General features: G+C 35.1%; 1 protein-coding gene across 8 annotated transcripts in view; it reads right to left on the bottom strand.

Moving 5' to 3' along the window:
• Positions 1-13,045, bottom strand: part of LOC149789196 (inositol 1,4,5-trisphosphate-gated calcium channel ITPR1-like) — a 346,253-nt gene that overhangs the window by 238,947 nt on the left and 94,261 nt on the right. For all 8 annotated transcript variants that reach the window (XM_089975354.1, XM_089975359.1, XM_089975357.1 and 5 more), the window contains exons 7-11: positions 12,190-12,273; positions 11,626-11,772; positions 10,519-10,614; positions 5,148-5,308; positions 159-258 (exon numbers count right to left, since the gene is read on the bottom strand). In XM_089975354.1, the coding sequence (XP_089831480.1) occupies positions 159-258; positions 5,148-5,308; positions 10,519-10,614; positions 11,626-11,772; positions 12,190-12,273 (588 nt within the window). The remainder of the gene's footprint in view (positions 1-158; positions 259-5,147; positions 5,309-10,518; positions 10,615-11,625; positions 11,773-12,189; positions 12,274-13,045) is intronic.

Here is a 13,045-nt window from a genome sequence, read left to right on the forward strand (position 1 = left end):
GGTCCTCATCAGCAGATCAAGCTCAAGGGCATTAATATTCTGGCATGAATTTCTAGATTACATCTACATGGTGAAAATGTAGGTAAGCTATTGATATGAAGAAACCTCATAGACCCATAAGTTTAAACTGAATATTTAAAAAAAAACAACCTCAATACCTTTGACATAACGGGTCTATCTTCATCCTTATCTATATGAGTGGACATGCTATGGACCCAAGTCCCTGTACACAGGTGGTGCAGCCTCACATACGAGTTCCTAAAAATAATAATAGTAATTTCAAATCAGTACATTGTGGCTATTTTAAATTTAAACGTAAAAATGGTACCAAAAATGAGACAAAATGTGTTGATACATATAAAAAACAAAAACATGACATTTCCTTTTCTGTGTAAATACCAGATGTATTTGATTGTGTGGTAAAAGAAATCTGATATTTTAACATGTGTTCATGATACACCGCTCCCTCGATAACTTGCGCCCGGATAACTTGCGATCCCGCTTATAACGCTGTGTTCGTCTTGGCTCCCGATTTTTTCCAGAGAAAATGTATTTAAAATATCTTTAAAATATGCTGAACATGAAAAAATTACGATAAGAATTGATAAATTAAACCTTGATACATTGCTTGTTTTATCATCGAAAATGGTGATTAATGCCCGTAAAAATATAATCCATATTTTGAAATTTGCAAGTTCTAAAGAAGAATTAATTGCAGAGATCTCGAAAACACTTAATTACGTGTATTTGGACGCCAATTTTTGATCTGGGATGCAGAAAATCACTGAGGCGGGAGTCCTCTGTACGCATGTAATAGGTGCGCGGGAAAATTCAAAGATTTGCCGGTCCTGTTTCAGCCACCTGCTTTGTGGGAAAATGTGTTGATCAGTTAACTGTACTGATATTTACAATGACAGAATTCAGTGACTGAAAGACTCTTTGATGTACTGTTGCCATTTTATAAGAGTACATTAAAAAAGAAAAAGAACATGATGCAACAGCTAGGCGGCTAGTTCAAAGGCTGTACTGATATTTAGTGATTGAATTCAGAGGCAGAAAGACCCAGATTTAAAATCCTAGCGAGACCTCTGTTTAAAGATATCATATATTATGTAAGTTTTTATTATAATTAGTTGTCATTATACTGTAAATAAACAGTCTGGTGAAATAGCGATCAATGAAAACTTCTGGTAAATGCTAACAGGTGGCAACAGAGAATGAAATAAACACCAATTAAACGTCTTCCTGTGTGAAAGTCACGTTCTAATTCTTTATTTCTGTTTCAGTGTAAACATATTCTGTTCGTTGAAAACATGAAAAGAGTCAATCGACCGTCACATCGAAACCCATGAGTACTTCTGTGAGAACCTAATTACATGTACATGCCAGCTTTGTTTTCATCAGCAACTTGGGGAAGTGTTTGTTGCATTAAAAAAAAAATCGATTAAAAGAGGCCTCAGGTGCTGGATTAAGGGTCTTGGAGCTGCCTTTGATGTAAAGCAAAACAGTAACAGAGACAACGATGATGATAGTGACTTCGAATGTTTCAGTGAAACTGATGTCATTAATGCCGAGGCTGTTTGAGAGAAATTCGTACAGACTCATGGTCCTGAGATGGGCGTTTCTCTTGATGATATGGAGGAGTGGATTTGTGCTGACAATGATTGCCCCACAACCGAATACATGTCAGATGAAACTATAATTATTTCTATAGCGAACAAATTTGCAGCAGAAGACGATTCTAACTGGAGTAACACAAGTGTTGCAAGTGATGCAGACGCAGATGTTGCACCCCCTCCCCTCTGCACAGGAAGCAATCAAATGTTTTGACATTGCCATAAGGTGGCTCGAGACCCAAAATGTTGACTATGTAAAGCTCATGCAGTTGAGAAATCTCAGGGATTTTGCTCAGCGGCAGAGAAACCATGGAGTAACACACACAAAAAAATTAAATGATTTTTTCAACAAGTGAATTGATATTTGTCAAGCGTGGCACAAACAGCAAGTATTAACTTGTTCTAATTTACGCTGTTTTAAATTTGTAGACCAATCAAATATGTTAGTACTGATTCACCCTTGGGTTTTTTTGTTTTCCATTTTACTTCTATCGCATTCAAATCTATCTATCTATCGTTGATCGACACTGTTTCTCGAAAAGAGTCGATCTTTTGTCTATAAACAAAGTCTAATTTGGATCAAACAATAAAACTAGAATGTATCCAATTCAACATAAAAATTAGTGATGTAGTACACAATGTGTGAAGTGGTACACATGTTAAGCGAACGGAAACCACATGGAATAATGTTTTCGATGATCGCCTCAATATACTGTAATTTATCCTGAAATTAATGTTGTCCTATGAGAAAATAATAAAGTACACCGTTATGAAAAGATATTTATTAACAGTTACTCTCAGAATGATTATAAAGTGAGTATTCAACAGTATAATCTGCCTACCCCCCCCTTATTTTTCCATTATGTCGTCAATCACTTTATTGGTTTTGGGCTTATTTTATTGGTCCCTCGATAACTCGCACCTCACTTATAGTATGGTCGATGTTTCTGGACCCCGATGTGCGCGAGTTATCGAGGGAGTGGTGTATATTTTAAAAAAATGAGAATTTTCTTTTCATCATATAATAAACTTGCTTCTGAATCAAAACCTTGAAGATTTAATTTACTCTCGAGTATATAACCCACCCCCATCTTGTAAATTCACATTACTTTCATTGGCTGATCATATAAATATATGCAACTGGTAGGAATGGACTAATCTAATCTCTTGCAGTAATCATATTTCTGCTATTTTGTACATGACTTCACTCTGACTGACCACAATACAAGTCTGGTTCCAGCAATACATCACAGCTGTTTTATCGCTGTTTTCAAGGTAATGGGTTTGTGGGTTGAACCACATTTTCGTGATAAGCTATATAAGGCCACCAGTATATCTGGTGGAGGAAGAACCAGGGAAGAATAAATGACCAATGTGAAGGTATTGGAAACCTCTCTCTCATATCCATGTTGGCTGAGCCAGAGACTCAAACCCCCACAAACAGGGGATAGATGTCAGTGATTTGTAAAGGCAAGTTTGTAAAAGCAAGCACCTTATACCACTTGGCCACCCATGGCCCTGTAGTAAATGTAGTAAGGTAAACTATGGCCACCCATGGCCCTGTAGTAAATGTAGTAAGGTAAACTAACTTCAAAGAGATACATATAGCATCAAATCAAATCTCTTCAGCTGAAACTAATTTCCATATCTGAAAGAAAGTGCATTTTCCCTTTATTTGTTCTAGCTCAAAAAATGCTCACTGTTCCTGCTGCAGGCATAACTTTTGTAGGCACACACAAGCAAACATCGCATGGTATGATGGGAAATCTTGTATTTTCACATATAAAAATATATGGATATATTTTTTTCACATTTGAAAATAAAACAATGAAAAATCTGAAAATTATTTCACCAATAATTTTTTATAATTCACACTAAGTAAATCATTTACTTGATAAATGGAAAGAAAGCATTAAATGTACATAGTCTAAAATCAACAAGTGCTTGTAAAACCTTTAATATCCATATACTGCAAAACCTTCATGTCACACCTTCTTTTGTCAAAGCATCCATTCTGCACAATAAAACAAGGCAGTTCTGGGGTACTTACCAAAAAAGATAACAATAACTGCCAAATGAGAGTGGCAGTAATTATAGGTGATGTATACATTTTTTTATATAATCTTGAAAACAATTCATACAAGGTATTTGTTTTACATGTAAAGAGGTGTAAAAGAGTTATGACAGTGGGAATAAGCTCTGATACAGTAGCACAACAGTTCTTCACATACCGATTACAATGTAAGGATTAACATGTGCAATCTCCAGGCTGCTGAAATCTGCTTCTCTACATTATTTACATATTGGACAAGGTGCCAACTAATTAGCATCCTTGTCTAAATTTTATGGAGTCTTAGGTCCTGCAGAATAATCACCATTTCAATAAAATGGAACAAAACTTCCACGATGACTTTTCAACCCTGTAAGAAGTGAACTACACTGTGTCCATTGTTTCAATCCCTAATGCATAAACAACTTCCAATTTGAAGATAATAATGACTATAAATTTTAATTCTCAAAAAACAAAACATCCACACTGATGTCTCTTCTTTATTCTTGCTGCCATCTTTCCATTATGCTGTTCTATTCACATGGTTCACCGTAGAGGTCATTCTTCTTTCCATCTTGATAAAATGAAGTCTGTGTTTAGATATCATTTAGATATAATAGTTTGAAGGAAAAGGATAGAGATATTTCCACAGTAAATCTTGGACTGCAACAAACCAATTTAAGTGATTTTATTGCACCAGATAAAGATGCTCTAAATATTTTAATTGCCCAATGACCATTTGATCTGGCCATAACAAGATCTGCGAAAAGATTAGTTGATCAAACTTTCTGACTTAAAGATAGTTTAGTTGGGCAACTCCACAATTGCTATGTGTATAGCAGCTAGTGGATCTGCAAGTCTTTGTTACCAAAGACTGGGTTATCAATCTAATGAATATTTACCCCCACCAAGGCTTTCCCAGCCAAAGTACTCTGGACTAATGAATGTGCAGAAGCACATTATGTCAGCCCTGGATATCATAAAATGCAATTTGTGCAAATATAAATTAAAACCTTCACACTGTCAGGGCTAGAAAAATCCCATATCTGGCAGATCTGTAATAACAGAAAATTTAGCTAGGATATTAAAATATAGTGTAACCTGCCAAAACATTTACACAGTAGGTGTACACAATCCCAAAACTTAAATTTTAAGAAAATAACACTTAACAAAAGCAAATACTGAAATCTGCTGAATAATTTCTGTATTCTGCTTGCCTCAGTAATCAAGACATTGATACATTTAGTATTTTCATATGAAATTATTGTAAATTATACAAAATTTTATTCTAAAAATTAATAAACAGATATTACACTGAATAAACACTTCCATAGTGAAAACTGATATTGTGCCTACACCTTGTATTATGTCCCAAGTCATGATGGGTTACAACACACTAAATATCATCAATATAACATGTTATAAAGCATTTCAATGACAATGACAATGAACAGACCATGATGTATAACTTCCTGCCTCACCTGGGTACAAAGGAGTCTCCCCTGGTCATCGTGGTGGGATCCAACTCAAACAGTGTGGCAATGTCATGACCATGGGGGACAGACACCAGACAGTATACAGGGGATGCTGGGGTTCCTTGAAGCTTCTCTCTCATGGGGTCATGGGTTGGATCATTATCAATCTGAAAAGTATTAAAATACAAAAGTGGTCTGATAGTTGAAAAATCCTTCCTTAATCAGTCTATATCTGAACAAATTACACTGGCTTCTCACTACAAATGAAAGTCTTAGATCTATTTGACTTTTCTTCTTAATAATGAGACATTTATATAAAAAAGCTGTTTCTCCATTCAAGTATTTAAATATTGTTTTTTTAAATTCTTTCTTGTAATTCACAGGAGAAGGGATCATTATAGCAGTGAATCACGGCAATGTATAGGTCCACTGACAAATAAAGATTAATAAATAAATCCACACTAATTAATCAATAAAACATCTTTCAACAAGAGCAGCATTCTAAACAAAATGTGCAGACACCATGATTGTCTTATCAGACTTCAGCCATCAACCTTTAGACCACAAAATCTAATGGTTTCTTCTTAACTCTTACATGCTAACCATTCAAAGTTTGAGTGAGGATCTAGTACCAAAGATTTTGTGCAAAAGCTATTTTTCTCTAAGACATAATAATCCTGACCTTTGATACTTGGACCTCAAAATTATGTAAAGTGCAAGCCTACCTCCCAACAAACTTTGGTATTAGTATGTGGTCTGGAACTAAAGTTACTATACAAAAATCATTTGTCTTCTTGCAGACTGATATTGACCTTGACATTTTGACCCAAATTATCAATATGCTTCTTTCTTACTCAAATTATAAGCATTCCACAAACTCTGCAGAGGATACATGGTCAAGAATTGAATTTTTGTGGCAGAAATCATTAATTTTTCAGAAAATGTGCCCGACCTTTTGACCCCAAATTTCATGGGCTTCTTCCATACCCCATGTGCAAACCATCCACAGTTTGGTTTTGGAATGTGATGCTGAACCAATATTACTGTGTGAAAACCATTTTTCTTTTTTCAGTCATGATGACCTTGATCTTTGACTTTATGAAACAAAATCAATATGCTTCTTCCTTATTTCAAGTACAAGTGATCCACAAAGTTTGGAAAGGTTAACAAAAAAGGCAACAGGCAAACAGACAAATATATGCTCCATTATAAAAAAGTTTTCTCATCAGTCCAAACAAATGAGAATTTGAGTAGAATGCCAGTTATCCGGTCAGAATCTCTAAATTATTTGCTCATACCGACTCCTACAATGTCTCCTGATAATTGGTTCCCAAATGATTATTTGATTATCCAGAAAGAAAAAAAACAATTATCCAGACAGGATCAATGTTTCCTCATGGGTCTGGATAAATGACAATTTAGTGTATCCTGGTCATTAACTCATTTATCCCTGAAGATTTTTGTCATTTTTGCCTGAAATGGGGGTAGGAAACATATTTTGGGGGCTAATTCTGAATACATCCAAATACATTTATTTCCAAAAGTTTTTCGTTTACTTAGACTAATGCCTAGATGCGCTAGAAACACTGTTTTTCATTGGCTACTTGGCTTGCATATGTGCAGATGGGTAAAAGTTGGGAGTTCACTTTTTGTGGGGTTTTTTTGCTTATTGGACCCATCATTTTCATCTCCTGGCCACTTTTTACTCCCAATCCCCCAACTTACCCTATATTTTGCAAAGGTTCACTGATCTGTGTGCAGTTCAGACTGGTCTGCCTTAGATGACAGGCTAATAAGTCTAAAATCCAGACACAAAATCTGATTCCAACAATGGGCGAATTTTAGGTATAAAAAAAATGGGTCTCAAAAAAAGTTTTTCCCTTTGTATTTTGTAAAGCAAGTAGAAAGTCTGTCTGTTGTTTTGTAATACCACCCAATTTAGTTTATCTTAATGGACCTTGACACTACTGAGCTCGGAAGTAGGGTACAGCCTCATAATGCCTACAGGTGGGATTGGTAGCTGAATGAGTTAATACAGGTAGTTTTTTAACTTTCTCTAAATGACCCTAAGACAAAAACCATATCAATTCGTTTTGCTCAATCTTTTTATGAAATACACATTCTTCATTTTAGACTAAACCCTCACACCAGTGACACTTATTTTTCATACCTGGCACTAGAAAGTTGATTTTGATTTGTTTGGACACCAATTGAGACCACATGGTTGATAATCATGTATAGAAAATGCAAAAAGAGGACAAATTCAGCAAAAACATGCTGCATTTATTTCCAAAGCAAGCACAGAGGATAGAAAATATGTTGACTCATTTGTATCCAAATAAATTCTAGAGGGCAATTGGTTACTCAAGTATGAGGAATTCAAATTCTGGCATGGAAGGCCTGCAGCTAAGGCTGACAGAGATATGGTTTTAATTTTCTTGAACAAACAAGAAACAGGTAGGGCTAAACTTAAGCAACCATCAAACATTTAATTCATATAAATTATATTTTAACTTGAAATTCATCCCACATAATCAAAACACCTACAACATAGTAACAAGATTAGGAAATTGAGGAAATGAGAAGGTTCAATCATTATCTATTACAATACATGTGTCATCCACCAGTATTGATCAGTTGTAATCTTCACAACGATGCCTCTCCTATCCAATCGCAGCAGAATTTACAGAACAAAGATGTAATTGATTATGAGATGAAAAGACATACATTTTTATAATACACTTATGCTCTATCACTTCTTGTTTAGAGACTGATTTTATTAATCATTAACAAAGACGGCATAACCACATGAGAAAATGCACATAGTTCCCTTTGCTTGCCCTAACAAAATTCAGTGACCCTGTCAATGAAATGATAAGCTGCACAATTTAAATGAGAACAAAATTGACAGTGACATTAAAAATCCCTGAATTGTCAACATTATCCATCTATAATGCAATACCCCTCCCCCCATCTCACATCACCCAGATGATCCTTTCTTTGTGATCATTTCGGATCAAAGTGGGAACATTGTAATATACTGTGAGTTCACTATTGTTTTCTAAGAATTATTTTTATGGGGGGTACCAAATTTGAGGAATTATGAAGTGAGTAAAAACAAAGAAATGTAAAACTCCTATAGCTGGAACAATAAAACTCCATCGCCAATCTAGAAATTAAAGTGGCACAAAAAATGTCATTTTGACCAAAACTCTCATGTCTGATTGATAACAACAAAATGATAACAATGAGTTGTTAAAACAGAAATATGGACAACAATGTCCTATTTTGAATGAATGCATATACGAACTACTGTATGTTTCCAAAACCTAATTTAATGGATTTTGTGTGGTATAATTGGTATAGTTGTTACTCTAATTGGTTTTTGCGTAGGAGAGAGAGATAGAGAGAGGGAGAGAGTAGGTTATGAGTCATCAATGCAGAATTCTGAGCTATATCAACCAGAATGTAATCAACAATTACTTAGCTTGCCTTTATGAAGGTTTTAGTAGTCTTCAGCATCCATTATAACCAATAATTAAATTTAGAATAAAGTGATCCTGACAATGAAAAACTAGCCACTGAGACGCAGGATAAAAAACATAAAACAATAAAAAGAACTTTATTTCCTATCATATTAAAGTACATGTACTATAATAAGTGAATCTGAATGAACCATCAAATAAAACTGAAATAATCTATAGCCTGAGTTATCCCACTGTCATTGAAAAGGTACAGTCTATACTTTCTCATAATTCAAGTCAAACTGCAACCAAAACAGACTCTGATCTGCTACTGCATAATACACTGGTAGATGAGGATCTATGTTGTTTATTCTATAGATCACACCTAACAAACTGCAGAGACCCAGATCTGGGTCAGTCAGGATTACAGCTGGATACCTCTTATAAACAAGCATAGATGGTAGATGTGCATGAGAGGATCCCGGCAAACAGTAAATTAATAATTAAATAAGCATTACAAATTAGGCTATTATTGTAACTATAAAAAAAAAAAAATTTCATTAAAATTTAAGTTCAGTGTTTGAATTTTAACTAATTTTATCATGATAAATAATAAATGTACCCTGCATGGCATACTATACATTTACCTTGTGTTTAATAATCCACTCTGCATGCATTGGTAAGGCATGACTGTCAATTATTGACCTATGGCTCTCAATAACCGGGACCTTTGCTCAAGGTATGATGTCTTGAACTAAATTTACTGTGCAGAACCACTTACAATGACAGTTCCTCTGACTTTTACTCCAATCTGTAAGTGTCTTTCTTTCTGTAACTACAAGCCATCCACAAATTTTGTTCAAGGAACTTGCCCTTAAACAAATATATTCAACAAAATCTATTTTTCATTTAGCCATAATGACCTGATTTTTTACCTCGGACCCCAGTATCTATAGGCCACTGCCATACTTCAAGTGCAAGCCCTCCACAAACTTTGGACAAGGCACACGGTATAGAACTAACCCCCACAAAAAAAAAATTTCTTCTTTCTGTCAAAGTGATCAAGACCTTTTAATTTTTTACCCCATATCAACATCAAGTACTTGATGCAGCACTAATAGCATTGAAAGTATTTGTGGCCCTGACTGATGACTTTTTGACCCCAACATCACTAGGCTTCTTCCTTACTCCAGGTGCATACCATCTACAACATATAGTCCAGGTATACTGTTGTTGTTGGTTTTTTCTGTACACATGGTGGTCACCTAAACCTCAAATCTACACAGACACAGGTCATCAGTAAAGGCTTTAGACCACTTGGCCACCGGGGGCCCCTGGTACAGGTATGTTATATAGAACAAACGTTATTGTACATAAACCATTTTTTCTTCTTTTGGTCAAAGTAACATTGACTTTGACATTTGAACCTCAAAACTGAAGCCATCTTCCCTAAGTACAAACCATCTACAAAGTTCTGAAACTGTTGATTGTGGAGCATACAAGTTATGGTGCAGAAAATAAATTAATAACAAACTCTGCTGCCGTATGGCAATCAAATACAAATTTCCTGATAGGAATCATTTTTTAGTCAACACTATCCATATATCTACATCATTAAATGGCTGCACTACATTCCATCAAAGTGGATGTAATGAGGATTTGATAAAGCAAATACATGGCTGGAAAGGGCATAACAGTTTACAACAACACAAAAGCTCCCAGCTAATGGTTTGTAGCCAGCTGTATAAAGATGATGAGTTTCTCCCATCTATCCATCAATGTCTTCATCAACCTATGTATCTTTCAATCAATCACTATAAATCAGCAACCAGGTCATGTGATTAAATGTTTAATCCTAAGGAGGTTGATTCAATAGCCTATCAATCAATAAATTAATAAATCAAACAGCATACCTCAGCTGCCAAGTATTGTCCTGTAGCCAGATGCTTAAACCTGAATAGACTATTCCACTGGCCTGCACCTCCCCGACATGGATCATGCTGCACAACCTGCAACAAAAACATGGACATTCATCAAACATTTCATGGTGATAATCATAATGTCTTGCTGTCCTCCAAGCCATCCAGCAAAATTATAGTGATTGACTGGGAAGTGGAACAGAGCATAATTCTGTATCAGTGCACAGTGTAGTATTAAAGTTATTGTCTGCTAATTAAAAGAATGGCCCAACCTATTGTATTGTAGAAACAGCAACACTGTCTCCTAAATTAACAATTTTCCTGATGCAAAGCTAAACAAAAATACAATATTTCCTTGAATTTTGTTGTCTTGAACTAAAATCATCATCTGAAAACAAAATGTCATGCCAAATCTATATTCAGCAACATCAACCTTGACCTTGGAACAACAAACCCTAAAACATAATGAAGCTCTTCTATGTGCTAAGGAGAACATTTGTACTAATTCGTCCTTGATTTAGGTAATCATCCAGAAATGAAATGCATAGGGAAACACTAATTTAGCAACAGTAACCTTGACCTTGGAGTTTCTGACTCCAAAAGGCAATAGGATTCTTCCCTGGGCTAAGGAGACCAAATGTACCAAGCTGCATTGAAATCTGTTTACAAAAACTTAAGTTATTATTTTACATACGCAAAATCGATTTTTAGCAACAGTGACACTGACCTTGGAAGTACTAACTCAAAAATTTTTCTTTGGCTAAGAGAACGCATGTACTCATGTGTCCTGAAGTATGTTCACTAAAACTTAAGTTTTCATCTGGAACCCAACATGGATGCCAAATTAAACAATCACCTGGACAGACAATAGTAAAATAATATTACGCACAAAGTTTGTTGTCAGAGCTTTTTAAAAAAAAATTGACATCTACACAAGGTATTGCATATGGTCTATCTAATTATGTAATATAAGTAGTTACTCCAAATGTAGCAAAATTACATCTGTATTTATCACAATTCAATGGTCCAATAAAGATCATCACTATATGCCATCCCACATTCTATACACAATAATGAATATCATTCTACAGTGATATCTACCTCAATTTCCCATAATGCCTTCGAGCTGGTAGCACTGGTGGCAGCAGACCTTGCTGTAGTTCTCAGAAACACATGCTGCTGTTTCTTGCACTCATCGGCTGTCAGAAATTTCTGCTCCTCAGCATGAAAAAGTCGCACGACATCTCCCTGAAACAATATTTTCAGTTTTCATTACAGTATAGAACTTTGTTCAAGCGGTATGGAGAAAAGCTTAATCCAAAGACATAGTTTACAAGACCAGAGTGAAAAATGGTGCTGATGACGAATTTATTGTAAATCTATTTTGATGCTCATGCTACTAACTTTTACATGGAATCCATGAGTTCTTTTCAATAAACAATTTTACTACAATTAGTACTGGACTAACAATGGTTAATGACCTGGAAATATTTGATAATGGAAACCTTAATATTGTGTTGCCAGGTTTACTTTTTCTACTACAGATTTTTAAGCTGATTTGTTTTAAGTGTTTTTATGCAAACATAACTGTGGCACCAATATAATCATGTCAGATTACACACCATCAACAAGCAACAAGTATCTGACCTGATGCACAAAACTTACCCCCTTCAATACATCCTCCACATTTTCTTTGTAGTTCAGAAACAGAGACATCTTCCAGCTGGTCAAACAACTTACTGAGTTAACCTGTTAAGGAAAAATCATTAACATAATCATTCCATTCAGGTGCTGTCAATAACATAAGTAATTTACCAAAATACACAATACTTCATCACTGGTAGTTTTGGAAAAATTTACTTGTCTTTTTAATCTTTATAATAAAGAATACAGTAACCTTGTCTTCAAAGACCACTGGCTATGAGTGATATCCAGTCCTGAGAAACTGGTTTCTCCTTGGAGACTTATTGATTACATCATGTAATGACCTGTCATTAAAGACTACCTGTCTTACAGGTCCACTATTTGTGGCAGAAGGGATGGTCAAGACAAGTTCTACCATACTGTATTTTATTTTAAAAAATTCCATGCAATGCATTGTCTTACTAGATCCTCTTTGACATGTTTTTTCAAAATCACCCAAAAAAGATTATAGGTCATTGATTTTGCCCCTGGTGAGAAGTATCCCTGGAGAAAAAAAAATCGTCAAGTTTCATAACCATACATACAACAGTGTAAAGAGAAACAGAGTTCATTTCAAAAACCTAACATTTGAAGTCTGTGCCAACAACGATGACAAGAAAAGTGACAACTATTTCCCATATTCCTGTAAATGTGTGACAGCAAGCCTACTGAGAAAGTCATGTGGGATTCATTCTTTCCATCTAAGCAAACTCACCAACACTTTAGATGAAATCATTGTGTTTATAATGTCACGAACCTCTGAAATTTATCTTGCAGTTTTAATAACAACAATCAAATTTCACCAGCTATTAACTGTTATCTCTGTTGTGAACTCAAC

The sequence above is a fragment of the Sinohyriopsis cumingii genome, chromosome 11, assembly GCF_028554795.1.
Source record: "Sinohyriopsis cumingii isolate HCF-2022 chromosome 11, ASM2855479v2, whole genome shotgun sequence".
In the NCBI taxonomy this organism is placed as follows: Eukaryota; Metazoa; Mollusca; class Bivalvia; order Unionida; family Unionidae; genus Sinohyriopsis; species Sinohyriopsis cumingii.